This window comes from Lagopus muta, chromosome 23 (genome assembly GCF_023343835.1).
Source record: "Lagopus muta isolate bLagMut1 chromosome 23, bLagMut1 primary, whole genome shotgun sequence".
In the NCBI taxonomy this organism is placed as follows: domain Eukaryota; kingdom Metazoa; phylum Chordata; class Aves; order Galliformes; family Phasianidae; genus Lagopus; species Lagopus muta.
The window spans coordinates 2,112,459-2,137,074 of NC_064455.1; the positions used below are offsets into that span (position 1 = coordinate 2,112,459).

Consider the following 24,616-nt stretch of genomic DNA (forward strand, 5'->3'; position numbering starts at 1 on the left):
CAGAGATCAGGCTGGAAACCCACACCAGCAAGGCATGAGGATGGAGTTTCAGCTCCCACTCTGGTCAGGTTGGCTCCCAGCCCCACTTCCAGCTGGAGAAGGACCTGCACAGTTCCCAGGTAGAGGAACACAACGCTGCAAACAGCCCTGCTGTGACGTTCCCACCAGAGGGTTTTTAGCCCCAGGCTTTGTAGCACTCGGTTTTATTTATTCAGGTTCAGCAAACTCCCAAGATGAAAGCGAGACAAAGTGTTTTATTAAGAAAGAGTCCATCATTATTTAAAAAAAAGAAAAACAACCTTCTCTCTGTCCTCCTTGAGACAGACTGGAGGCTTCCTAGCTGAGTACGAGGGCCACGTACACCTCCTCCTAGGAAGTAAACCAAGAACTCACGTCTCAAGTCTCACTAGAGAAGAAACAAGCCGACTTTTCTTTCCCCACATCTACCTTGGGCTCACTGGGGAAAAGGAGACGTGGCAAAGCTCAGTCTCCCTCGCTTCTCTTCTCTCACAACCCCCACCCAGCTCTCTCTCTTGCCCCAAGAAGACCCAACTTGCTTTGTCCTCAGCCAGAGCCCATCCATTCCACTGCTGCAAATTCCCACAGTGAGCGAGTGCAGCAGGCAGACCTCTGCCTGGACAGACTTTCACTTGCTCTGAGTCACACAGCACAGAGTCCCTTAAACTCTCAGCAGCAAAAGGAGAGCTGTCGAAGCAGAGCGCGGCTGCGGCGGAGCTGGGTGTGTTACATATCCATCACTTCTTCTTCCACCGTCTTGTCCTGAGATTGCACATACTTCTCCTGCACTGCAAGGGTGCTGATAACGCACTAATTAAGGAAAACAAGGCGGCAGGGCAGGGCTCAAACACTCCCTTCTACAAGGAGCTCTAACGTTCTCAGCGAGGAGCCAACCCCTATGTGTGCCTGAAGGCTGGCAGGGAGGCAGCAGTGCTGGCAGCAGCTCGCATCACCTGAGTTATTTCTGGCTCTGGCTGATCCCAGACCCGACAAGTACAGGAGAATCAATTGTATGGTTTGGACAGAGCGTAAAGAAACAGTTCAGGTGAGTGTGAATGAGAGGAGAGTCGTCAAAAGATTCCTCCCACATGTACAGCGTCAATTAGCAAGGCATGCAGTAGCTGTGGTATGGACAACTGCCTGCTGAGCTCTGGGCTGAGCATCTGCATCACAGCACAGCATCAGACCATGGCAGGAACCACCTGCAAGCTGCCAGCCCCACCTCCAGCCCCTCTTACCCAGGAGAAATTAAAGCAAGGGAGGATCGGTGGAGAAGGATACGAAGTAAAGTGGAAATCTGCTCCCACTGCTGCCGACATCAGAGCTTCCAGGCTTCTGTGCTCCTGGTCCCCAAAGGAACAGCCGTTGGCTTTGTCCACTGCCTGCATCACCTGCCGCATGCTGTCCTTATCCTGAAAGGGAGAGAGGTGACACGCAGGGAACACAACCCTCCCCAGGGGCAAGAGCTCATGCTGGCCTTTACCACCCATTTTCTCTGAGGCTGTGGGCCACCTGAACTACACTCCAAGCCTCCATGGCACTGCCTGCCTCCTCCCTGAGCCCAGAGGGCAACAGGACAAGGAGGAGCTCCCCCCTGGGGTCTGAATACACGATGGGCTGACACCCTCCGCCCTCTCGCTCCCTTTCATCACTGCTCATCTCAGCCCATCTCCCTTTGTTGACACTTCTGCAAACTGCAAAATTAACATTTTGAGTCCTTGCTCACAGATGCGTTCCTCCCATCTCCAAATTACTTTGCTCTCCCTGATTTGAAAGTGTTTTAGGTAATGGCTCAGAATTGCAATGCGGGCGCAGAACGAAGGAGTCTCAATTCCCCACCCCAGGACAGGAGGCCCACATAGCTCCAAGCCCATCAGCTTTTCCTTCTCCTTCGGCTGCCACAGAACATGTGCAGGTCTGGGTGCACTTCACTGCCCTCCTCCATCCTTGAGTCTCTCCACTGTAAAGCCTTTCAGCCCCCACTGTCCCCATTTGTTACAGCAACTTCTGGGGGCGGAGGGAAAAGCAGCAGAGGCAATATGGGATTTGGGGGCAGCCTTTGCAGAAGATGTATTTCCCCCACTTTCTGCACGTCCACGTGCAACCCAGCTGCTCCCAAACATCCTGGCTCTCTCTGCCCCTCTCCTCCCACTGCATCACCTGGACGTTGAGCGGAACGAAGGACACCAGGCTGTAGTCCTCAATCACCTCCACCAGCTTCGCATTGAGGCGGCGGTAGTTTCTGAAGAAGGGGTCAGAAGCTAAATGGTCAACCAGGTAAGAGAGGTCCAAGACCTCCGTGTAATAATCCAGGTTGAAAGCTGTGGGGAAACACCGAGAGGCTCTGAAAACCTGTTGTAGATGTGGGTGATTCCCTGCTACCGAGAACCCAGCGAGATTTACACCATTTTCCCAACCAGCTCCCAGCAAAGCAGCCCTGTACCATGGCAGCTGATCTGCATCTGACACCACCTGACTCCACGTGTCCCTCTCTGAAAGGCGCCATACCCAGCTTGCCATACTGCTCAATCAGGTCCATCTTGGAGAGGACGTTCACGTGGGGCAGCTCCACATGCAGCATGGTAGAGAGCGAGGTGCAGAGCACGGAGATGAACTTGCCAGGGTCTGTGCAGTAGTGAGAATCCACCAGATGTACTGCAGCCAGCTGGGGAGCAAAGGCACACAGGTGAAAATCCTTCTGCTTAATCCTGGGAGACTCTGAGAAGGACAACCCACCCAGATGTAACTAACCACACAGATTCCTACATGGGGAAAGCTATCACACGTACATAAAACACCCTCCTATGGATATACATATGGATATACAATCTATACAATGCATGGATAGGTCCACCATCTCCACCCTCACACCCGTGGGGGCTTCAGAGTGAGGATGCTGTGTACAGGGAGGGCTGTGGGAAGGCTGCAGCACTGCAGGACGCCCTCACACCCCAGCTGCTCCCACGTTTCTGAGGACATCTCTCTTTGCAGCAGCAGTTCCCTGCTCGGCTGCGCTCTGCAGGTTTTTGGGGGTGACCCCCATCCTGAGCTACACAACTGCCTCAACGTTTCCACGTTCCCCACAGGAAAGTTTGCCAGCTCAACAGCAGCAACTGCAGAACACCACACTGTGCCAGGAGAAGCAAGCGCCCTGTGGTTTGAAATAATAATTAATCACTAAATTAACGAGCTGCTCGATTCCCTGCGTTTCACGCGGCTGTAACAATGTGGTCTGCGATCTCTGCTAAGCTGCTGGCAGTTGCACAATGCCACTCACAGGCAGAGCTCTGGAGCTGAGGGTGGTTGAGTCACAGCCGTGCTTCTGCAGCACAGAAAAACAAAAAGCCAGAGCAAAGCTCACAGGCAGGTGTAAGCACTGCTGTGCCCATCAAAACAGGAACGTAACCATCTTTTTTTAGTAACTGCAGTTTCGTGTATGTTTATTTGAATAAAGATGAATTCTAATGTGCAGATTCCCAGCGACACTCTCAAGCAAACGAACTTGCCCTTCTTGCTCGCATCACATGTGGTTTGCACATTCATGGTTTGGCCCAAATGCAAAACAAATGCAACGTAGGCAAGTTAGTGTGGTTATGGGACTCTTCTCACCCGCGCTTCCTAATTTGCATCTTCCATTGTGCAAGAAAGCACAGAGCACGTATTACGATGTGCACAGCGATTTGGTTTGGCTGCAGGAGCAGCAGGCAGGGCCTGAGATGACACCTGAATTTCTCACAGTGCAATGCAGAGGATCTGCACTCGCCCTGCACGCACACTGCATTCCCTGCCCTGAAATACAGCACTGACTCAAAACACAGAACAAACCTTCCAGCAGCAAGAATCTGGGAGGAAGGAACCCATGTTTCTGCTCAGCATAGCGGCACCGTGTTAAACGTCCTGAACAAGCTACTCCTGCCTGTCCCACCAAGCATAAAATCATAGAATCATAGAATGGCCTGGGTTGAAAGGGAGCCCAAAGATCATCTAGTTTTAATCCCCTGCTGTGTGCAGGATCACCAACCAGCAGCCCAGGCTGCCCAGAGCCACATCCAGCCTGGCCCTGAATGCCTGCAGGGAGGGGGCATCCACAGCCTTCTGGGGCAACTCTTTCTCAAGCAGGATGGTGAAGAAAAGAGCCATTAGCAGCCACATCCACAACCAAAAAGCCCGGACTGCAAGATGTGCAGCACCTGAGCCCTCTGCACAGCTGCAGTGCCCACAGCACTGAACCCACCCTGAAATTCCACTTGGCCAACTGTGCAAAGACGTTCTTCAGGGCGTCGTGGTGGGTGTAGAGCTCCACCTGGCCCGGGCAGTCAAACAGGTAGTAGTGACCTCTGAAGGCAGCCAGCTTCTCCTGCAGCCAGTCGAAATTGGCCTCCAGGTACTCCATGCAGTAGATGAGCCCCCCGTTGGGCCCCAGCTTCAAGTTCTCCATCACGTCAGACAGGGTGATGAGCTCAGAGATGTCCACAGCACAGGAATAGGGCATCCCCTCGTTGGCTGGGTCCAGGTTCACCACAGCCACCTTGCGCCCAATCCTGCCCATGAACTCCTGCATGCCATGGCAGTAGGTCGTCTTGCCGGAGCCTGGAGGCCCGATCACAACCTGGCCAAAGGCCAGCGGGCTGCCCTTGCTGCTCTCAGACATGGCGGCTCATCTCCTCCTCCTGAGCAAGAAATACAAAGCTCTCATTCACGGCTTTATTTCCATGGATACGAACGCTGCGAGCTGGGCCTTGAGCCCGTGGCTGCGAATCAGGAAGGGTGCTGCAGCAGGGCGAGGACCCAAAGCCAGCATCACAGCTGTGCGTCCTTCCCTGCGTCCCTTCTTCCAGCCCCACATCCCATTCCCCTTCTCCCCCCGCGTCCCCACCCACACCCTCTACGCCTACATCCGTCCCCACACCCCACTCCCGGCCCTTCTCTTCTTCCTCCACCTCTCCCAGCCCCCAAACCCCCCCACACCCCCACGTGTTCCCCCTCCCGCTCACCGCCACCACCGGTGTCTCAGCTCTGGGTCCGGGTGCCCGCAGGGCCCCGCTTACCGCGTTCCGGCCCCGGAACGGCAACCGCCTGCACGGCGCCCCCTAGCGGTCGGAGGGCGCAGCGGACCGAATGGTGCCTCGGGTTTGCCGGTTCGATTCCCCGCTCCACCCGTTTCCTCCAGGCACAAACCCAGCACCCCCACCTCCGCCTCCAAAAACAGAGAAATGACTCTCTACGTTGTCTCTGCCACACCTAATGAGAAGTGCAGAGTAAGCAGCAGGAAAAGGCTGGAGCCCACTGACTCGGAGGAGATTTAATTCACATGTAACACCACAACGCCAGGTCACATGGATGAAAGCTCTCAGCCCAGGGCTCTCTGCAGCCCAGGCTTTGTCACAGAGAAGCATGGAAGGAAGCAGCTGCTACACCTGACCACAGGGAGACGCCTTCCCGAAGGCTGCCAGGACGTGTCTTTCATCCCAGTGAGTTTCTGCTGGGACTGTGGGATTGTCACGCCCAAGCAAGACAAAGCTGTGAGCCCGCAGCAAACTTTCTGCAGGACAGTTACATTGCCACAGCTGGCCCTGTCTGTACTTGTCCTGCCCTAGGTCTCAAGGAGCTGTGAACTATGCGCTCTGCTTTTTGGGCTGAGCTGGCTGCGGACCTAACACAGCAGCTCTGCTGATCTAGGCAGCAGTATTGGCTTTAAAGCTCTGGCATAAAAATGCAATTCCCACCTCGTTCCCAGTGAACAAATAGGACCATTAATATCTCCCCTCACTTTAATAGCTCTAGGAGGAGTAAAAAAAAATAATCAGGGCATTTTCCGTTACAAATTATTTCTTCCAAAAATAAATATATGAACAAACTACTCCAGCATTGAGACCAGCAGGAGCCAGCCTGTGGTCAACAGGAGCAGGAGCAGTAAAAAGGCTCTGTGATTGTCTCTGCTCAGTGTGACTGAGTGCTGGAGCTCTGCAGAGTGCCACGCGACGCCCGGACGAAAGGCATGCCCTGTCTGTACTTCATGGCAGTGGGTGGCTGGCGCCTGAGCAGCTGGTCACCACTGTCCACAGGCTCAGGGTCATCGTAGATGGTTGAGATGAGGACAGGAGTTTCTCTCCGTGGCTTTTTCACCTTGCTGAATGCTGGCAGTTTCTCCCCATGGTACCTAGAGGGAAGCAGGCAGCGTTGGGTTCAGTAGCGCTGGGGCAGTGGGACGCCCCTGTAGATGCAGGCTGTCTCCACCACGTGTTATAAAGGAGGAACAGGCAGAAACGGTGCAGGTGTTCTGTCCTGGAGCCATCCCACAGACAGGAACAAGCAGCAGCCCTCGCAGTGAGACAAGGCACTGAGCAAAGCCCACAGACAAGTCAGAAGTACGGCACACCAATCTTGCTCGGTCACCTGAGCTTTTCCTACAGAAATACTGCAGCAGGCGACCCTTAATTCCTGAGCACGGATTTCCCTTATGTTTGTGTGCTGCATGAACCTGCAAATGGTTGCAGTTCTTTTAGTGTAACGACACAAGCCCTTCCAAGAGTACTGCCCTGTCAGGAAGAGCAGAGCAGTCAGCTCAGGAGTGCTGTGGCAGGGCCCTGGGACACAGCCTTACTGCTCTGGTTCACAGTCCTCACTTTTTAAGCCAGTTAGCTGCAGATGCCAGGCAGAGGCTCCAAACACAGGCTGGCAGGGGAGGACAAGGTACTTACCCCAGACCTCTCCTGCACCTGGGATTCTGACCCTCATTGTCAAGAGCTTCAGCCATTCCAGAGTTGTTGCTCCCCAGTCCCAGCCCCTCCGTCCAGCCCTGCTGCTCCAGAACCTTCCTGCCAAAGCCCTGAAAGAGCAGAAAAAGAGTCATAAAGGTGTTGGAACAAAGCCCACCCTCATCTGCCCAGAGCCTCCCTCCACAACACGCACATATTTTGAACGTCACCAGCACAGCCTTTCCCCATCCACTCAGTATCCAAAGCTCACCTTGGTGTATCTCTCAAAGGTGCCGATTTGCTGCCCTGATGTAGACCCATCCTCCAAACCATCTCGAAGTCTCTGTTCCAGCCACATCTGGACTGAGTCACGAGCATCCTTGTCACCTCCATCTAGGGAAAAAAGAAGCAAGAGTCGGAGTAGAACAGCTCAGGAAAGCTATTTCCTGCTGTGATTTCCCCCAGAGCACCACCCAGCAAGGAAGCAGAACCTGTTCTTTTTGGCAGCTCTCACAGCCAGAAAATGTTCTTTCAAGTACAGTGACGTCTCAGATGCTTTCAAAGGATGACTGAGTTCCCCACGTCAAAAATTCTGCAGGTTCAGAACTTCCCAACCTCCCCTGTTTCCTATGAAGTTTTTCCAAGCTCAAATACCTTTGTCATAGTAGATGCTCATGTCCACATCCCAGTCATCAGCAGTCTGCTCATCAAAGTCTGCCAAGAGAAGAAAAGCACCGGTTTTGGTAATGGCTATGGATGTCTGACACAGAAGAGCTGCTAGCTAGCAGTCAATCCCCTGTTTTCTCTAACAAAATGGGAAGGAACAGATATTAGGGTATAGAAGCCACAGGCTTACAGAATAAGCTGCTCATAGGACCAGCAGGTCCTGGAGCCATCAGATGGAACTTCTGCAGGTTTTGTCACCAAGGGAAGGCTTAAAAATCGATCACCAGATGCCCATATCTGCAGCTGAGCTGGAAGGGTTATACTTGATTTATCTGCTTCTGCCAGGCTGGGTCCCCAGTCCCCAGCTTGTGGCAGTCAGTTTGCAGTGCAGCGACACAAACAGCAACATTACCTCCATTCTCCTCCCGCCAGTACTGAGCATCTGTGTAGAAGACAAGGCCTGAACCTCCTTTCTCCCACTTCAGCTCAATCTCCTCCTCAAACAGCCGCTCCTCCACACGATCCTGCTTGGTCACATCCTCATGCAGAGCCTCGTGTCGCTCCCATTCCTCACAGGTATCATTGTCCTGCAAAGAAACCAGCAAAAGGTGGGGGACAGCAGCAGCACAAAGTCTCCTTTTCACTTCCCTGACCCTCACAGCCTTTACAATAAAACACCTTTGTCAACAGAGCTCGTCTCAGCCTGCTGTTCTCAGGCACTGACACGACCAGCGCTGATGACCTCATTCCCCTGACTAATGCCAGAGTCAGCAGACAGAAGTGGTGAAAAATACCACATCACACCCACTGCACAGCATGCTTTCAGCAGCGTACCTGATCTGTAACGCAAAGATGTCCATTTAAGGAGCAGGTGTGTTGTAGGTAAAGTCAGCACTAGCAACAAATTAATTCCACTCAAGTAGATCCCTAAAGAGATTGTATCGGTTCCAGAAAAGGAGTTTGCTGGCACAGCCACAGATCAGACTGACAGCTTTACTGCTGTCTGCCCAGCTTTGGGCACAGCCCTTCAAGGGAGACACCAACCAGCTAAGGAATGTCCAAAAGAACAGCTGGAGATCCAGGAAACAGCCCCTGAGAAACAGCCAGAGGAGCAGACTGCCTTAGTCTGGAAAAGACTGAAAGCAGCTGTTGAATAAAGAGCTTTTAAAGGAAGGAACAAAGTGTTCTCTGTGTCCACTGTCGGTAGGAGAATCTAATGGAATAAAACTGCAGCAAAGATTTGACATACAAGTTAATTCTGGTGCATAATGGCAGGACAGCCAGGAACGGGAATGGCTTGCCTCAGGACTGCACTGCCTCTGTAATAACAAAGGTTTGGGAGAGCAGGCTAGACAGGCGTCTGTCGGGGGGAGCAAGATAATCTCTGGAGAGCCAGACCAGCCCAGTTTTCTAGGAGTCTTTGTCAAGAAAGACATTTTTCTCCAAATGACTAATTTGTATTGCAGGAACATTCAAGGTCAACCATCTGCACGACTCTGCATGTCATTTCCAGAACACTGATGTGCTCCTCAGTCTCCAGCCATCTCATTTACAAGCAACATCAGAGCCAGACCAACCTGCCACGCAGCAGGCAGAGTTGCCCTCCTGCAGCACCAGCCACCACCGGGGCTCCATCCTCTGGACTGAACTCTTTGTGCTCACACCATGAAGCACTTTCACTTGGACAAGCTGCTCTGGAAGTACTAACATCTGCACCACCACGTGCACCAAAGAGCTCAGAATGTGAACAACCACATTTAACACCATATTCAGACAAGCAGACTTCCCAGTACAATTAAAAGATTAAAAATTAGCTCTAAGAGTTACATCAATTCTCTCAGCTTTGCAGCACAGCGCCTGACCGCAGGCAGCACTACAAAAATCCACTCACGTCATCCGAGTGCGACTCCTCTTCCTCCTTTTCCTGCCCCACCTCGTCTTCCTCAGCACTGGCTGGATCAGTCACCTCAGATCTTGCCACAGGCCCCTCGTCCTCTGTGATCTCATCCCCCGTAGCAGTGTAAACTCTTTCTTCTTCTATAACCGTCTCAGTGTTCTGGTATTCAAAAGGCACGTTGCCATACCTCCGGGACGAGCCTGTCTTTGGGAAATCCAGCTGTAATTTCTTGATGATCCTGGGAGGCAGCCTGCAGGCACGGATCAGCTCCAGAAAGACTTTCAGAGGGGTGCCCACGTTCCCAAAAGGCATAAAGGAAGGGGGGTTGAACTCAGGCAGCCGCTTCAAGTCCGATTCCGTGACGGTTTCACCCTCAGCCTTCATGTCCACTGCACTGGGAAACGTCTCTGTGCCTGGAAGAGGGAAGGAGTGATCTGGGGAGGGAAAACACACCAACAGCAGAGAGGGGCAAATCGGGGCCCTCCTGGGAAGGTCTAGGGAACAGCCCCCAAACTGACTCTGCTTGCCCCATAACGGATGTAAGGTGTTAAGGAAACTCCACCGGGGGGGGAGAGGGGGAAAAAGGGAAGAGAGGGGAAGAAGGGAGAAAGCGGAGGGGGGAAGGGAGTGGGGACGACCCACCCTGTGCTCAGCGGGCCCACAGGGGAGGCCCAGACGTACCTGTCCCGGGGCTGAGGCGGACCCTGCGGACGTGGCAGCGGCCAGGCAATGAGGTGCCGCCGGGCCCGACCCAGCGTCTGCCCGAGTACATGCGGACGAAGCGCCGGGCCCGGCCGGGCCGCACGGCCACCGGGCAGCAGCAGGTGCTGGGCGCTGCGCTCTGCCCATCGCTGCCGCCCGCCAGCGGGCGCTCGGGGCGGTGGCGGTAGTGGAAGCAAAGGAAACCGCCGGCCTCCAGGAACTGGCTGAAGTAGGCACGGAGATGGGCAGAGCGCAGCGCGGCCGGGATGCCGCTTACCAGGCAATAACGGGCGGCAGCGACGCCGCCATTAGGGATTTCACAACTGGGCGCCGCCATCTTGTCCGCCGAACGGTGCGTCACGCGGGGCTGGGCGCGCGGTGATGACGTCATCAACAGACCCGCGGGGAAGATGGCGCCGCCTCGTGGCGGGGAGGGGTACTGCAGGCCATGGGGTCAGTGCAACCCAACCCGGGGAGGGGTCTTGGTGTTCGTTTTTCCTTTTCCTTATTTCCATTTTCCTTTTAATTTCTTTACGCTAGGTAATGTAGCAGCTCTGAGAGCTATGCATAGGACAGGGAAAAAGAGTGATGCTGTGGTATCAGGCTGAAGTGAGGCGCCGCCCCACCATGCACGGGGCTCTCCTGTCTCCAGGAGTTGCTGGGAACACAGTGGGATGGAGGCACCGGGGGCTCCTCCCTGTGCCCAGACGCCTGCCTGCCTGCTGCTGGGTTACTGTGCCAACAGGGCTATTGGGTGCCCTGCACGCAGTGACTCACGCGTGTGTCACCGTGCTGAGCAGCTCGTGGCTGGCGTGGGCCTGCGGAAATCATCTGGTGACTCACAGCCTCCTTCCCTTTGGAAAATGGCTGTCAGGGGCTGAGATCCCCTTGGAAGCATCCTGCTGCGGTTTGGCAGCAGGGGTGAAGGGACAGCTGGGCAGAACGCGCCGCTCTCCCACCAGGCTCCTGTTCAAACGCGATGTGTTTCAGAGCGATGGGGAACCAGGAGACCTTGCGTGGCTCCAGCAGGCACCTCGGTGCGGCCACGCGTGGCACACAGCCTGGTCTCTGTGCCTGCTGACGGCTGTGTGCACATCCAGGTGAGTCAGCACCCACCTCCTGCCTCAGCACCTCCGGGCGAGGCTGCGTGCATGAAGGAAGGCACAGCATGCAGACAGGCTGCGGTTCTGCTGCCTCTGCAGATTTGTCTCTGCTGGGTGCGCAGGGCACTGTGTGCCACGGGGCTGTGAATCAGACACTGCTGTGACCACATCGCAACGCTGCCCTGCGATGACGAGGCAGCAGGATTTCACTGAGGGGAAAGGCTCTGGCCCTGCTTTCAGGTGTCCTTTCCACACCAGGCCTGCAGCCAGTATTTAAGTGCAGAATCCCAGGAATGTAACAGACACCCTCCCTGAAAGTCAGCACCGCTTTCCAAAAGGTAAAACGCTTTATTAAAAAAATAATTTACTGTGTCTTATATACAAACTGAAAGAAGGCTCACCCACAAAATACTGACATCTAATGGTTTACAAAAGCTGCAGACAGGAGAAGTGAGGTTTCCAGACGTGCTACATGTTTAACCAGCTGTAACTCAAGGCAGGGATGTTTTGTTCTGCCACCAACAGTTCTGCTGGTTTGTTTGGTGTCTGTAGCTCAGTGTGTTGCTTGCTGTCGCAGGAACAGAGGCAGGCCCACAGCCTGAGCCATTCTCAATGCTGCTAAAAGCTCCTTTGTGGTGTATGGGTAGGACGGACTCCCTGGTGTTCATGCAGCATTATTTGCCATACGTTTCACTGCTCTTAGGTAATCCGTTGCTCTGTGAGCAATCCTGTTGCAGCTCATGGCATAATGGAGAGAAGATGCAATCTGATGAAAGGCACAAGGCGTTAATTCGGCTGGCTGCACACCCTGTAAGATTTTGTACTTTTCCCTCTTGCTGCCTGAGGAAGATTCTTTATGAATACTTCTGAGATTTCGTGCACAACAGACATTGGCCAATACTTAAAGATCTAATTTCTGACTGTTTGCACTTGGTCATACTCTACAAGTGATCCCACTGAAGATACTCAGCACCCCTAAATACCACTATCACAGGGTTGAGCTGTCATGGGCAGTGAGTTGAGGTCAGACCTCATCTCTTGGAGTTAACAGCAAAACACACATTGGTTTTAATTGAACTGAGGATTCACTGAGATAAAAAAAACAACTGGAGCAGGCTCTAACTCAATTTGCCCTGTGTCACGGGGCTGGCCTGCTTGCTAGCAGCTGAGTATTACCAGCTGCAGAACAGGGAAACAGCCACACACACACAGTCACACTCCTTGAAACAGACTGGCAGAGGCGGAGCAGGAGCTGCCACAGACATCTGCTGAATCAAGGCTGCTTTCCTGAGTGCTCTGCTAACACCTTGCTGAGCCCTGCAGCCAAGCAAGAGGCACACGCAAAGCCAGCTGTGGAGCTCAGGGCGCCTGTCCCGAGTGCCTGCTCCCCAGTCCTCCCTGCTGCCCTGCCAGCTGATGGAGAGCACGCACAGAGCTGTGGCAGAGCACAGCAGCTCACAGAGCCATGTGTGGTGAGGGAGCCGGCTGCCAGCTGGTGATTTCATACAGCATATCCACAATGAGCTCGACAATGTCTGCGCTGCCAATGACGGGCCGGAAGAAGAGGTCTGTGATGAGGGCAGGAGGGATGGATTTCAAGGTGGAGGTGATGAGCAAAATGAGGGCAAAACGGTCCTGGTCCTCGGGGTGCAGAATCCTCACCACCTCCTGAAGCGCTCGCTCGGCTTCCCGCTGGAGGCTCTCGATGTGCAGGGAGGCCGTCAGCCCTGGGACATCTGCCAAGAGAAAGGAGGAAAGGCATGTGAAGATGAAGGCTGGAAAACAGCTCCAGGTTTCTCCCATCTCCTTCCCTGTGTCTTGGAGAAAACCTCCGAGTGCCACCCTATTGACATGGATTTCAGGGCTGTTGCGTTGAGGGAGTAAATATAACTAACAGGGCAGACATAAGCTTTATAGATTTAAGTCCCCCTTTATAGATTTAAGTCCCCTTTTATAGATTTAAGTCTTTGTTTGCAAGGTGAGGAGGTCTCTGCTTTTAAACACCACATTCAGTATCTCTCCTCCCTGCGTCCCAGCTGTAAGCTGCACTGTTGATGCTAACGATAACATGAGCAGCTCTCCCTGCTCTCACACACACTTTTGCCCAAACTCTGACTGACTCCAAGCCAAGAGCTGTTTTTAAATGCTAACTCATGCAGGGCTTTCTCTCGCCACCAGCAGGCAGAGCTGAGAGGGTTGAGCACTCACCAGGATTAAAGAGGATGGCTCCCTTCAGGTAGGCGTATTCTTTTGGGCTCAAGTCCAGGCTCCAAAAAGTGTTGAGGCTGCACTGCAGCCACTGCACGGCGGCCAGCATGGGCTGCGTCCACTCAGGCTCCTGCCTTTTGCTTTGGCCATCGAGGAGGATCTTCTCGAGCATGCTGGGGGCCGGGGTCTCCATCACCTCAAACGTCACCGTCTCCTGGACCAGCCCCAGGAGGAAAAGGGGGACCCAGCAGCTGTCCAGCAGCAGGAGCTGATCCCCCCGTGGCAGCAGGTGGAAGGAAGGGAGGTTCTTCATGAAGCTGATGGTTTTCACCAACACATCGGAGGCGGCCTGGCAGGTGATATGGGGTGTCCGGAGGCAAACTGTCCAGCGCTGGTGACACAGGCAGCGTTGGTGGGGTGGGCTGTGGCTCAGGTTCTGGCTCAGGAGGGTGTAGAGAATGGCTGAGTGTTTGTCTCCATGCTGGCACTGACACCTCTCGCAGTCCATGTCCGTGCTACTGGTCATCAGAGCCTGGGAGCCTGTATCCTCTGTAAAGCTCCACAGATAGGAGAGAACTGTAAGTTTCCTCCCCGTCTCAGCCTGGGAGTGACCTGTCCCCTCTGCTCTGCCAGCACATGGCTGTTCGAACAAGCTCTTATAAGGCTCAGTCACAAGTGGAACACCCCTTCCCAGCCTTGACCGCTCTGTGATTAAGCGGTCCTCATTAAAAAAAGAAAAAAAAAAAACCAACCCAACCAACCAGCTGTCCCCAGACTGATTGGCTGGGACCAGCAAGATCTCAGCATGGCGTCAGTGGCCGTTTTCTCAATGAAACGCCAGCAGCCGCAGCGCGGGGATGGGGCAGCGGGTTGGGCAGCCTTATCACAATTACCCAAACAGTATAAACAAAGTCATTAACCCGGGCTGTACCATGGCACCAAGGCCCCGCGCTGCAATCAGGCTGTGCTATCTGGCAGGTGTCGCTGCCAAGGAGTTCACACACACATACACACACACACGGTGCTCGTCTGGAGCGAGGACACCATGGCAAATGGCCTGCGTGCTCTGGCCTTGGAAAGAGCAACCTGGAAGTCATTTTATCAGCAGATGTTTGCCTAACCTTGTTGACAGGAGATTTGTGCTGTTACAGTTAAGGAAGCCAGTGAATAAGTGAAGCCACACTACACCCGAGGCAGCGCCCCATGTGCTCCAGAAGAAATGCTGGGTAGGCGAGAGCCAGATTATACATTTTTCCCTTTTATTGCGCTGAATTTGTATGTTTTGATCAGCAGAAGCGAAGTGGCAGCACACAATTATGGATTTCAGGGGGGCCTATGAGGAATTCCTCACTCAGGTCCAGTGAACCCTGCGAGGAACAAACGTCTTAAGGGCATAAACAAGCAGGAACTGAGGGCCACGTTTATAGATTTTCACCACAAAATACCCGGGTATTTGTGTCTGTTGGCCAGCACAAGTCAGCCTGGGGAACTGACAGCATCTGCTGATTGATTTCAGGAGGATCTTGGGCAGTAGGCACCCAATGGGGATAAGGACAACTCATCCTAAGGGCACACAGCTCTTGGTGCAAAGGAGTGAAACCAGCAGTGAGGGGTAAGGAGAGGCCCACAGCAGCCAGCAGGACTGCCACAGTCTCTCCGTCCTTCAGACTGCAGAGCCTTGGCCCCGCTTGGGCCTGAACGAGCGGCTCTTTGAACCATGTGGTGACGGGAGAGGACTCGGGAAGAGCCAAACGCTGCGCAAGGACAGGAAATACCCGGAAGTAAACAACGCTGCCCGGCCCCGAGCCCCGAGCCCCGGCCGAGCTTTCTGGAAAGGCCCAGGCCCGGCCGTCGCTATAGCAACCGAGCCCCGCGCCACTCTTCCCGCCTCTCCACCGCGGGTACTGCCTCGACCAATCCACGAAGGCAGCAGCGCAGCCGAGCGCTGCGATTGGCTGTTGAGGGAGGTACCGCTTTTCCGCTTCCGCCCAGCTTGCTTCCGGTTCCGGTTAGCAGTAGCGTGAGGGCTCTGAGGAGACCGGTGGCGGGCAAGATGGGGCTGAGCGCGGAGGAAGCGGCGGAGCAGGAGGATCGCTTCGATGGCATCCTTCTGGCCATGGCGCAGCAGCACCAAGGCGGCGTGTGCGAGGTAGCACCGTCGTTCCCGTGGGCGGCCAAAGCCTTTCCGTGCTCCCGGTGGTGGTTGGGGGGGGTGGGAGGAGCGGGCGGGCCCGGGAGGAGGGGCAGCGCGTGACTTCCGGCCCCGCCGTGGCGGCTGCAGCGGCTCTGCGGGGCGCGTGGTGCTGGCGAGGGGCTGAGGAGCTGCGGGGCGCGGCTGCTAACAGCGTGCGGATCCCCTTTCCTCGGCCGCGGCTCCGCTGCGTGGTGCACGAGGGCGGGGATGTGAGCGGAAGGAGCCGCTAAAAACCCGGCGGTGGCCCCCTCCCGGCTCCTCGTGGGGCTCTGAGGCTGCGGTGCGGCCTCACTTTTACTCACGTGGCAGCTCAAGCTGCGGTCCCGGAGCTGAGCTGCAGGAGGGCTGTATGGGAGCATCCCCCGCACCCCAAAATTTTGGAGAAGTGGTGCTAAAAACATCTCGTTGTTTCAATCCTCAAAGTTCAGGTTGGAATACCGACAAGATGCAATTCCTGATGGGGGGAAAAAATACAAGAAAAAAAAAAACACAACAGTGTTCTTTGAGAGAGTGCGTTTCCATTCATCAGTAACACTTGGCAGGTAGCAAGGCGGTTAGTGGGAAACAAAAGGACTTTGTTCTTCTGTAAAAGTAAAGGGACACAGAGCTGGGAAAGGTGGGCTTGTGTGCTTTGAGGGCTTAGACATGCAGGGCAGCAAAATACAGCACGTGTGTAAACCTGTACACATACACATGTATGGATATGTGCATGCTCAGTGTTCCTGCATCAAGTGGGTCTAATTAGCAGCTTGGGGTGCCCACATCTGTGCATCTCCAACGTGATCTGAGAATAACGTGCCTACATTATTAATGTAAATCACATAGATGCCTGTCCTGAAAAACAGAGAGCCAGGAGGTGGATTTTCACACAAGCCATGGAATATTTTCTCTGGGAAACAATCAGAGGGTTTCATTATGGAATCGTAGAATTATGATCCTGACTCAGATGGGAAAAGCAGAATAAAGACTGTTCACTAAACACGAGGTGCCTTGGGGTGATGTGCTCTCATTGCTCTGGGTGTTTTTTTTTTCCCTGTCCTTTTCCTGTCCCCCTTCCTTGTTCCCAGCTTGTGAACACATTCTTCAGTTTCCTGAGGCGTAAAACAGATTTCTTCACTGGTGGAGAAGATGGCGTAGCAGAGAAGGTAACAAACCACAGTCTGCAAGTTGTGTTATGTCTTTTGATTTATGTGTCAGCCACGTTTATGCCTTGCTAAGCCTTCCTTTCCTGAACATCCTAAAACCCTGTAATGCAATTGGGGATGAGCAGTAATAAAACACACCACTGAAACGAGGGAACAGCGAGCTGTCCCTGCTGTGGTGAGGCACGACCGCTTGCTCAGGTGATGCTGGTGGTGCAGGGATTTGCCATGCTCTGGCCAAAGGCTTGTTTGGAAAGCAAATCTGCCAGACGCGCTGACTGAACGGTGACAGACACCGCCGTGCTGATAACTGCGTGTCGCCTTGTTTGTTCACCCCAGGAAGAGCTCAAAGTCCACATCTGCACACCAGCAGCTGCACCTTTGTCTCCGGGCTGCTGTAACTGTAAGGACTGAGCGCCTTGGCTCGTCCCAGCACAAGTTAGCCAGACTTTCTGAAGGGTTCTCAGTTGTACTTGCTGTTCCCCCTCACTTAGTATGTGAACTGCTTGGTAATGCTCGGCTGGATGCTGTGTCCCTGCCCTGCTTGCATACAATCTTTGGGTGATTGCTGAAGGGGTTACAGGGAAGCTGATGTTGTAGAAGGGTCTGATGCTTCTAGATCCCACGGCCTGTATGGAACAGAGGGAAAAACTCAGAGTGCACGTCTTTTGTGAGCACTTTTTGACTACTAGAACTCCCTGTGAGCAAAACAGGTGCTGTTGCCATGGTAGATGCATTAGGGAAGGCATTAATTGCTAATGGAGAGCAGAATGTACTCTCTCTGGTCTCCAAAGTAACAACTAAGGCAGGTCAGGGGTGGGAAAGTGGACGGTTTCAAAGGAAGAATGAATTGAAGTCCTAGTGCTGTTTTCCTTCCATTGGAGGACGTATCTCCTCAGATTCCTGGGGATTCTGTGTTCCCAGGGAATGAAACTGAGTAGCAGTTGGGAGATGAGCCCTGATGGGTGCTTTTGGGAGTCCTGGCTGCTCTTATTGGAACTTATGTAGCTAAATAGCTTTGCTCCCTGTGGGTTCAATTAGAAGCAGAGGCTGGGAGATGCACGTCTTGAGTTCTGTGTCCTAGGAGACACCGGACTCAGGCTGTGTAAATAAACCTTGTTTTGCCCTTTAGAAGCAAAGCAGAAATAGCTGCTGGTTGGTTACAAAACCCATTGCTTTGAGTTTCTCTGGAAAGGTGCTGATTCATCGCAGGGGTTCTGGGCTGTACATACAGAAATACCTGGCTCCTATGTCTGAGGACTCTCTCCACTCTGATTTCTCTTGTGAGATTCTGCATTGTTTTCTGGAGCAGTTCTCATCCGTGCAGCTCTGCACAGTGCTCTGTGGCATTACTGAGCAGCAGGCAGTGCTCTGGCTTCCTGCCTGCATACTGAGCTCTGAGCAGCACAGCCGTTTGCATCAGAGACCTTGAGAGTTTGCTTTTCACAGACACAACAATGTGAAAGGTTGAAGTTAGGTTGGAAGCAAAGATTTCTGTTGGAACTTCACCCTCAGTAAAAGGAGCTTTTCGAATCTTCCTCCTCTAAATGGTGACACAGTGAAACTGTGATACTGATTTCTGCTAGATTTTGCTGTTGCAGTGGTAGCCACAATTCCAGGAGCTATAGAAATTCCTCATGGCAAAGGTTTTGTAATCCAGACATTAAATATGCCTGGGGAAAGCCCAGCTGGGGGAGAGGTCAGAAGCAGGCATAAAAACTAAGTCCAGTGTCTCCATTCTTCCAGCTTTCCTGGATGTATGGGGTAGCTGGGTTAGGAAGGCTCAAAGCACAAAGGACAAAAAAGCAAAAAACTTTGGTATCTGGTGAGTTGGCTTCAGTTGGGTTTGGAAAAAAAAAAAAGGGAGATTTCTTTATTTTTTTTCAACCCTCTGGTACACGTCCCTGTCTTCCAGCTGATCACAGACTCCTTCAACCATCACAACAAACTGGCTCAGAAGGAGAGGAAGGAGAAGAAGGCTCGACAAGAGGCAGAACGACGGGAGAAGGCAGAGAGAGCTGCAAAGCTTGCCAAGGAAGCAAAACAGGAAGCAAATGAGCCAAGGATTAAGGAACTTACAGACGAGGAAGCAGAAAGGCTGCAGCTGGAAATCAATCAGGTGAGGGTTTCACTTGGCTCTTATGGGTGCCAGCTTGGTCCAGGCTGTCTCCTCCATTTGCCAGTGCATGTTTCAAGTAGTGGGGGTTGTTCAGATGGCTTGGACTCACTGCTTTGCAGCATCAGAACCTCCTGATGGCAGCAGGTGGGGGCTTCTGAAGTAAAGCACTCTAGAACAACTGTTAGATTTTTGGGGTGGGTTTGCCAGTGAGTCCCTCTGCCCTCAGCAAGGTATTGCAATACCTTCTGCTGTAGAAGTGGAAGCTGCCTAGTGTCAGGTGAGCAAGTAACACAAATATGGACTATTCTGTTAATTCTCTTTTTAAACAGAAGAAAGAGGCACAGAAAGAGGTTAACAATGTCCCAGTGAAACCCTCAGAGGATGAAGGTGACTCTTCAGATTCTAACAAGCAGGTAAAACTCATCTGTGGGTTTTGTTTTAGACTGAGAGCAATATGTTTCTGGATAACCACGAGAACTCTTGTCAATATTAGGGGACGTCCTGCCTGCCTTTCTTTGGGAATATGCACTGAAGCTGATTTTGTCTTCTGTGCTGTGCCCTGGTCATAACAAGGCTGAATTCCCAAAGACTGCAGTGCCTTTTTTTTTTCTGCTTGTAATTTTATTTTAACACAAAAAGCTTTTGGTTTTGGGTTAAGTTTATGCAAATACCAAATATGTTCTACTGACCTGGAACTCTTCTAAAAATCTGGAATTGGGAAGAGTGTATGGAGGCCTGAAAAACTTCCTTTCACTTTATGTTGGTTGGTTAGGAAACGGATGAAGAAGACAAAGATGAGAACGATAAAGGAAAACTGAAACCCAACGCTGGCAATGGAGCTGACCTCCCAAATTACAGATGGACACAGACTCTTTCAGAGCTGGATGTAAGTGCTGCCTGATATACAGGGTCTGAGGGATCTCAGCCACAAAATAAAAGTAGGTGCTGGTAAGAACAGCAGACCTGAAGGTTGTTAATTGCACTTAATGACGACATTTCAGTAGCTGGGGGACAGCCTGGTAACTGAATTAAATTCCCAGAAGCTGTGGTTAACTCTGCCAAGCTTTGGCAAACAAAGTTGAACAGGATGTGAAAATCTGCTTCCCTTCCTTAAAGACCCATTGGCCGCCCTGCTGCTGCATTTACACTTGTATCCTTTCACCTCTTGCTCGACCAACAAGGATTATTGTATCTTACTCTGGCAAAAGGCAAAGAGTCTTACAACAGCAGCACAAGAGGGCAAGGAGAGGCTTAATTGCTCTGCTCCTCACATCTGCCCTTTGTCTGTTCCAGCTGGCCGTCCCTTTCAAGGTGAACTTCCGGCTGAAGGGGAAGGATGTGGTGGTGGATATCCAGAGACGGCGCCTCAGAGTTGGCCTGAAAGGCCATCCTCCTGTTCTTGATGGAGAGCTCTTCAATGAAGTGAAGGTGGAGGAGAGCTCCTGGCTGATTGAAGATGGTAAAACAGTCACCGTGCACCTGGAGAAGGTAAAGCGGCGTCAACTGGGGAGGGCTGGGACCTGTCTGCCTCTTCCCTGGTGAAACCAAACACCAAACCTTAGTGCATTTGTGCTGTTCTTTCACATCTGTTAGTGACATGAGCAGCAATAAGCTCTGTCCTTGAATTTTCATGTCCCTTCTTGGCTTCTACAGGCAATTTTTTATTGCAGCCCTGTTTTGTTGTGCCAGCCATGACATCTAACATGCTCTTGGGTTCGTCAGTTGTGGAAATTCCAGATAGCTGAAGTGATTAGAAATGAAAGTAATGCCCTTCCTCCAGGTTCAGATTTTACTGACGCTTAGACAACTGTCAAATAAAGTTTGATTCCAGACACAGCATGCTAAGAGCAAGCCCAGGAAAAAGAAAGAACTGTTGCTTCTTCGTTCCCTCAGATCAACAAGATGGAATGGTGGAACAAACTGGTCTCCACAGACCCAGAGATCAACACCAAGAAAATCAATCCAGAAAACTCCAAGGTGAGAGAACTCCCTCCTCTGGAACGAACGTAGCTTCTCATAAACACATTCACACTCAACTTCTGTGACTTTGTTCTAGCAGCAGAAACAAAACAAGGCTGGGAGCACTGCTGTGTGTGCCCCTATCTGATAGGTGCTCCCAAAGCTTCAACTAAACAAAGCTGAGATAAGTTAGAGTGGCTAATGTTTCTCTAGCTTGTGCACATCAGAGAATGCAAGCAGTGTGTGTGTGTGTGTGTGTGTGTGTGTGTGTGTGTGTTGAGCAAAGTGTGTTCAATTCTGATGGCATTCCTTGGTTTCAGCTCTCAGACCTGGACAGTGAGACTCGCAGTATGGTGGAGAAAATGATGTATGATCAGCGACAGAAATCCATGGGCCTCCCCACGTCTGATGAACAGAAGAAGCAAGACATTTTGAAAAAGTGGGTATAGCCAGTTGATCTGGGGGTGCTTGCTTTCCCACAGCCCTCTCCTCTCCTCTCCTCTCCTCTCCTCTCCTCTCCTCTCCTCTCCTCTCCTCTCCTCTCCTCTCCTCTCCTCTCCTCTCCTCTCCTCTCCTCTCCTCTCCTCTCCTCTCCTCTCCTCTCCTCTCCTCTCCTCTCCTCTCCTCTCCTCTCCTCTCCTCTCCTCTCCTCTCCTCTCCTCTCCTCTCCTCTCCTCTCCTCTCCTCTCCTCTCCTCTCCTCTCCTCTCCTCTCCTCTCCTCTCCTCTCCTCTCCTCTCCTCTCCTCTCCTCTCCTCTCCTCTCCTCTCCTCTCCTCTCCTCTCCTCTCCTCTCCTCTCCTCTCCTCTCCTCTCCTCTCCTCTCCTCTCCTCTCCTCTCCTCTCCTCTCCTCTCCTCTCCTCTCCTCTCCTCTCCTCTCCTCTCCTCTCCTCTCCTCTCCTCTCCTCTCCTCTCCTCTCCTCTCCTCTCCTCTCCTCTCCTCTCCTCTCCTCTCCTCTCCTCTCCTCTCCTCTCCTCTCCTCTCCTCTCCTCTCCTCTCCTCTCCTCTCCTCTCCTCTCCTCTCCTCTCCTCTCCTCTCCTCTCCTCTCCTCTCTCCACACCAGTACCTAGCGGTGTTACTGAGCGAGGAACGGGTCGCCCTTCAGTTCTACCTGAGTTCAAATCTGCAGTTACAAAGTCACGGAATTGTTGGCTAACCACCAGCATCTATAAAAGCCAGTGGGGGTAGATAACATAATGAGAAATTCTGGGAATAGCCCAGCTCTGGCATTGTCTTAATCTTCTGATTTCAAGTCCAGAAAGCATGTTTGAGCATGGAAGTACTGACTCTAGTGAACTTTAACATGGTCTTGATTGTTTTCTAATCTCCCTCTACTCGGTAGCCCAGATAATCTTCCTTACACACCTGTCACCAGACAGCTGTCTCCAAGCCAATAGTCCTTTTATGCCTTTATTGCCTTGTTTGGCACAAATGCACCTTGGCAGGGAAATTACTCATGGAGCCCCCAAGGCCAGGCAGGGAGGTGTGGAGACAGTTCTGAGTCAGGCATCTTCCTTGGAAAGTGCAAACCTGCATGTCTCAGGGCTGGAGGGAGGATCGGTGAGGCAGGCCTTCCTTCTGCACCTGGCTCCTTTCCTTCCTCAGCTTATCTGTCCTGGAAGAAGCTTTGCTCTGAACGGTGCGCTGAGTTTAGAGCAGGGTGTAACTTTTATAGACCAGGCTTCCTCAGCGTCTGAAGGAGCTGTGGAATGGCAGCTAGTCCTTGCCTGCTGGAAGGTGCACGTACAGGGCATCTCAGCACTGGTTCAGTGCTCTGCGAGCTTGGCCTGTGTGCAGATTGGCTGGTAAGAATGGATAGGAAGTTTAGACTTTGTTCATACCAGAGCGGACTGGGTGACACCCAGGTGGGTTCTGCTCTGTGCTGGGGAGTTCCTCCTGCCTGCTCAACAAAGATGCTGCTCTCACAGTGCGTATTTCCATGGAGATGAAAAGTGAAATGCCTGCCCTGTCCCTCCACCTCATAGGTACAACCCCCAGAGTTGTGCTGTGTCCCATGGCGAAGTGCAGGGCAGAGGAGGAATGCAGGGACGTCTCTGTGCCCTGATACCCCGCTCCTGATCTCCCGTAGGCACAGTTCAGTTCTCAGAGCTTTCTGATGTGGCAATCTGTGTCCAAATAGTCATATCTGCTGAGTTTGCAGTACATCTGAAATCAGGTTGTGCTGAGTCTCAGGTTGCACTGGAGATATTCCCTATGTCTCCAGTAATGCATAAGGTAACACACTCGAGCTTAAATCCTAATCTACCCTTACAATCTCCCCTCTGCCCCACAATCCGTGTCACAGTGCTACGTGTCTGTCCGAGAGGCAGCAGTTAAGGGTGTGTAGCTGATAAAAAAAACTGCCATGTGTGTGGGCTTGCTGACCTTGGTGGCTGGTAGGATTGCTGATGTACCGAGCTGAGGAGAAACCATCTGTAGTTTGGGGAGCGTGACCTGGGGCTCAGTCAAACAATCCCTGCTGTGGAGGATGTGGAGAGGAAGTGAACTTGATAGTGCAGGAAGTAGGGATGCCTCTTGGGATGCACGCCTTGGGAGAGGGCAGCCTTGCACCTGAAAAGTGGGATGTGGAGAGGCTGAATGAATGAGTTGAAATGGAGTGGAGGAGCGCTGAGCCTCGCAGGTACTCGCTGTGTGTCCCTGGGGAGAGCTCTGTGTCTTCTGCTGACTTACAACTTAGCTGTTGTCTTTGTGTTTGTTGCAGGTTCATGGAACAGCATCCAGAAATGGACTTTTCAAAGGCTAAATTCAACTGATTCCGATCCTCCTCCCCGCTCTTTCAGGCAGCCCATTGAATGGGACAGGAAACGTATTGCTGGATAAGTAGGGATCCCTTACCTTGGGCAAGTAAGCACTTGCAGCATCCCCAGCTGAGCTTGCTGTGAAGGCAGCTCCGTGAAGTCGTCCTCAGTTGTCCTGTGTTGAGCAGAATGTAAGACCACAGAACCAGTCTGCAGCAACGCCAGTCAGAGCCATCTGTGGCAATTCCCAAGCAGCAGTTAGGAGAGAAGGAGGGGCTGGAGCAAAAAGGGCATTGAGGTTTCAAGAGCCAGACTTGAGAGATTTGGGGACATATCCTTAATGCATTGCTTAGCTTAATCTCCAGGCTCTTTGGAGCTGTTCACCTCTGCTTTGCCATTTCAGTTCTGGCTGCAGGTGCTCCTGAGTTTTTACTCCCTCCCTGCTCTGGCATTCCTGCTCTTCTGTGGAAACAAGGGCCAGTTTATTTTAGGAAATACTTACGTTTCTGCCTCCCTGAGCAGGGAAAACAGCAGTCTTTAAAAAAAAACAAAACAAAATATAGTCTTTGCAGTAGAGAAAGAACATTGCTTGTCATTGCTGTAACCCATCAATTCAAGGTAGCAGATAGCATTGTGCTGCCGCCCAAAAACTGAATGGGGAAGGATAAAACTGGTTCCTTTCTTCTCACCTGTAATGGACTCTAGGTTCAATCACATCTGAGCAGAGGGTTTAGTGGCTGACCTGCACTCAGGTGCCTTCCATCCTGCTGCTTCTGTTGCCAGAAGTGGGACAAACTTGACCCCAAGGAAGGGCTCTCATTCCAGCTGGAGAGGGTGACGTGCTGCTCTAGGGCAAGGGAAGGCTGTGGGGTCTGTGACTGTGGGCCAGGGGAGGGTGTGGGGGTCTTTGGGATAATGTTGTTACTGAGAGTTCACCTGCCTCTCTGCCGAGAGCCTCTCTCCCTGCCGCTGCTGACAGGCATTGCTGCGTTCTCTTCTGAGCTCCTGCTGACGAGCGGCGTTCCTCTGCATGGTTCATATCTTCGTTAAAGCTGCAGTGCAACATAAAGGAAAAAAGTGTCAAATCTGTGGGTAGAGCGTGTGGTTCGTCCTGCAGAAGGGCTTTGGAGGGGCTGTGCAGTTCAGATAG

At 52.5% G+C, this 24,616-nt stretch overlaps 4 protein-coding genes across 5 annotated transcripts; 1 reads left to right on the plus strand and 3 right to left on the minus strand.

Annotated features, from left to right (window-relative positions):
• Positions 1-234: 234 nt before the first annotated feature.
• On the minus strand, positions 235-5,068 carry GPN2 (GPN-loop GTPase 2). The gene is made up of 6 exons (XM_048968987.1): positions 5,013-5,068; positions 4,253-4,688; positions 2,527-2,683; positions 2,179-2,339; positions 1,300-1,430; positions 235-817 (listed from the first exon to the last, which is right to left on the minus strand). Exons 2-6 carry the CDS (start codon positions 4,667-4,669, stop codon positions 745-747), a joined length of 939 nt encoding a protein of 312 aa, XP_048824944.1. The 5' UTR covers positions 4,670-4,688; positions 5,013-5,068; the 3' UTR covers positions 235-744.
• Positions 5,069-5,250: 182 nt separating this feature from the next.
• Positions 5,251-10,330, minus strand: GPATCH3 (G-patch domain containing 3). Of its 2 annotated transcripts, none has more exons than XM_048968976.1 (7): positions 9,961-10,330; positions 9,274-9,692; positions 7,795-7,969; positions 7,371-7,430; positions 6,988-7,109; positions 6,720-6,847; positions 5,251-6,178 (listed from the first exon to the last, which is right to left on the minus strand). In XM_048968976.1, the coding sequence occupies exons 1-7, from the start codon at positions 10,316-10,318 to the stop codon at positions 5,959-5,961; spliced, it is 1,482 nt and encodes a 493-aa protein (XP_048824933.1). In that variant the 5' UTR covers positions 10,319-10,330; the 3' UTR covers positions 5,251-5,958. The 2 variants fall into 2 exon arrangements, with proteins under 2 accessions (XP_048824933.1, XP_048824934.1); XM_048968977.1 differs by lacking the exon at positions 5,251-6,178 and adding an exon at positions 6,192-6,557.
• A 1,103-nt stretch (positions 10,331-11,433) lies between these two features.
• NR0B2 (nuclear receptor subfamily 0 group B member 2) lies at positions 11,434-15,168 on the minus strand. Its single transcript, XM_048968989.1, has 2 exons — positions 13,293-15,168; positions 11,434-12,820 (listed from the first exon to the last, which is right to left on the minus strand). Exons 1-2 carry the CDS (start codon positions 13,816-13,818, stop codon positions 12,540-12,542), a joined length of 807 nt encoding a protein of 268 aa, XP_048824946.1. The 5' UTR covers positions 13,819-15,168; the 3' UTR covers positions 11,434-12,539.
• A 107-nt stretch (positions 15,169-15,275) lies between these two features.
• NUDC (nuclear distribution C, dynein complex regulator) lies at positions 15,276-24,551 on the plus strand. Its single transcript, XM_048968986.1, has 9 exons — positions 15,276-15,441; positions 16,554-16,631; positions 18,544-18,747; positions 19,077-19,160; positions 19,520-19,633; positions 20,041-20,235; positions 20,641-20,724; positions 21,027-21,145; positions 23,430-24,551. The coding sequence occupies exons 1-9, from the start codon at positions 15,346-15,348 to the stop codon at positions 23,479-23,481; spliced, it is 1,026 nt and encodes a 341-aa protein (XP_048824943.1). The 5' UTR covers positions 15,276-15,345; the 3' UTR covers positions 23,482-24,551.
• The last annotated feature ends 65 nt before the right edge of the window (positions 24,552-24,616 follow it).